Source organism: Marmota marmota, unplaced genomic scaffold (genome assembly GCF_001458135.2).
Source record: "Marmota marmota marmota unplaced genomic scaffold, marMar, whole genome shotgun sequence".
Taxonomy (NCBI): domain Eukaryota; kingdom Metazoa; phylum Chordata; class Mammalia; order Rodentia; family Sciuridae; genus Marmota; species Marmota marmota.
The window spans coordinates 26494375-26496480 of NW_026000026.1; the positions used below are offsets into that span (position 1 = coordinate 26494375).

General features: G+C 56.3%; 1 protein-coding gene across 1 annotated transcript in view; it reads right to left on the reverse strand.

Annotated features, from left to right (window-relative positions):
* Positions 1 to 2106, reverse strand: part of Srxn1 (sulfiredoxin 1) — a 10692-nt gene extending 8586 nt beyond the window's left edge. The window contains exons 1-3 of the mRNA XM_015485992.2: positions 2077 to 2106; positions 430 to 524; positions 5 to 201 (exon numbers count right to left, since the gene is read on the reverse strand). Coding sequence (XP_015341478.1) covers positions 5 to 201; positions 430 to 524; positions 2077 to 2106 — 322 coding nt within the window. The remainder of the gene's footprint in view (positions 1 to 4; positions 202 to 429; positions 525 to 2076) is intronic.

Below are 2106 nucleotides of genomic sequence, written 5' to 3' on the forward strand. Positions count from 1 at the left end.
GTACCACTCAGCGCCGCCGGTGGGGGCCGCAGGCAGGCGCCTCCTCCCGGGCCCGCAGTGGTCCGGCCGGTCCCCGCGGTCTCCACCCGCACACGCCCCGCTCCCCCGGCGCCCGCGACCCGCGCGACCACGGGTCTCCACTGGGGGGCGCCCCTCCGCCGGCGCTGGCCGCGGCCCCGGGAGTGGAAGCGCCCGGGCGGGCTGACTCAGGGTGAGTTTGCAGGTCGCGTGGCGGGAGGAGCGAGTGTGACGCACAGCGAGGGTGACTCAGGCCCGCTGGGGCGGGAGGGGGCGGCGGCCGGACTTGCAGAGCCAGGATGAGTCGGCAAAACCGCGAGCGCGTCCGCCCTCGGCGTCCGAGCTTCGGGGACGCCTGCCAAGGAGGTGAGACCGTGGCGACTCCAGGAACGGTAGGGACGTGGCACTGACCGTGCAGGCGCAGTTCGGGACACTTTGCGGGTGGATGATTTATTTACCCCCCGCCCCACCAGCCCTGCAAGGTAGGGACGATGATCATTCCCATTCTGCAAAAGGCACAGAGAAGTTTACACGGTTTACCCTGGGTCACAGAGCTAGATAAGTGACGGAACCAGGGCTCAAATCCTGTCTACCTGCCCTCTAGGCCGCTCTCCGCCCCACCCCTGGCTCCCTGTTCAGCACTAGTAACTGCCCCAGGGAGCCATTCTGGACAGCGCTGGCGCTGCCCAGAGCTCCACAGTGTCCCATCCCATCATCCAAACGCCACCTAGGAAGTGGGCATGGCTTCGGAACACGGGTCCCAGGTAGATCAGCTGAAATGAGAAGTTATCTAAGGGCAAAGGGGAGGCCACCTAGCAGGTCCCCAGCTCCAAGCAGGGACGCGGATGGCTTGGCTTTCTTCCTGTGGACACACACGTGCATAATACCCACCCCGGCAGCAGGGGAAACCAGAGATGGCTGGGAGTGGGGTGAAGCTCAAGGGCCAGGGGCCTTTCGGTTAGAACACCTTCTAAACCCCATCTGTGCAATGAGGCGACACTGCCCATCCCTCAAAGCTGTGAGTGTGAGCAGAGAGAATGCAGCTGGGTGTTTGAGCTGCCTGAGCTCCTTCCTGGTGCATTATGGGTCTCTCACCAAATTTTGGAACCCTGAAGTCCTCAGGACTTTGACCTTGACCTCTCCCTTTCTGCAGTTCCCAAACAATCCCTGTGAGCACTAAATCACACCCTGTCTCAGAATCCTTAGCCCCAGGATTATGGAGAATTGGAAGATTTCAATAGGAAGCTGTCCCTTCCCGAACTACTTCCTCAGTATAGGAGGTAAAGAAGGCAGGATCATAGTTGCTGGAGTGGAAAAGTGGAGATTTGACCCAATTCTGTCATTGGGGGCCTCCTCAGTGAGGCCCTGATCCTGGTATCAAATTCTGTTATGTTGAGACACCCAGGGCCCAATCCCAATGGCTTAAATGTTGTTTTCTCACATAACAAAAGCTTGGAGGTGGCTGTATCCAAACTTGAAAAGTGTCATCAAAAATCCAGGTTCTGTTCATTTTTTGGTGTCAATTTTCTTAGGTTTACCCCTCATGGTCCCAAGGTGGCTGCTGTAGCTCCAAGTATCAATAACTATAAAACAACATTTAAAGATGGAAGTTAGGACATTCCTTTATGCCTCTTTTTAAAGAGTGAATAAACCTATCATTTGTTGTTCCCCTTCCTGCCCCTTCAGGATCAAGAATTATATGTCCATGTCCAAACCAATCCCTGGCAAGGGGAGTGAAATTACCATGTTTGCCTTAGCTTGACCGGTGTTCACCTTTGGGCTCAAAAGGGTTTGCCCTTCCTGAAATGCATGACCCACGATCTCAGAACAGAACTGAGGAGGCCTGGTAGCAGCAACCTAGTTCTCCTGTGGGCTCCTCCTTCCCTCTACTCTCAGGACCCTGTGGTTGCCAAAGCAACCCCATTTTCTGAGGATGGCGGGGAGCAGAGGACTTGACCTGCCCTGCCCAGTCAGCATTTCCTTTATGTTGGTCTGTGTGTCCCCAAGCCAATGTGACTCGGACGTCATCCTTTTGTTGGGATGAATTGGGCATCTCACCTTCACAAGCCTAGAACCGGAAGCCGACAT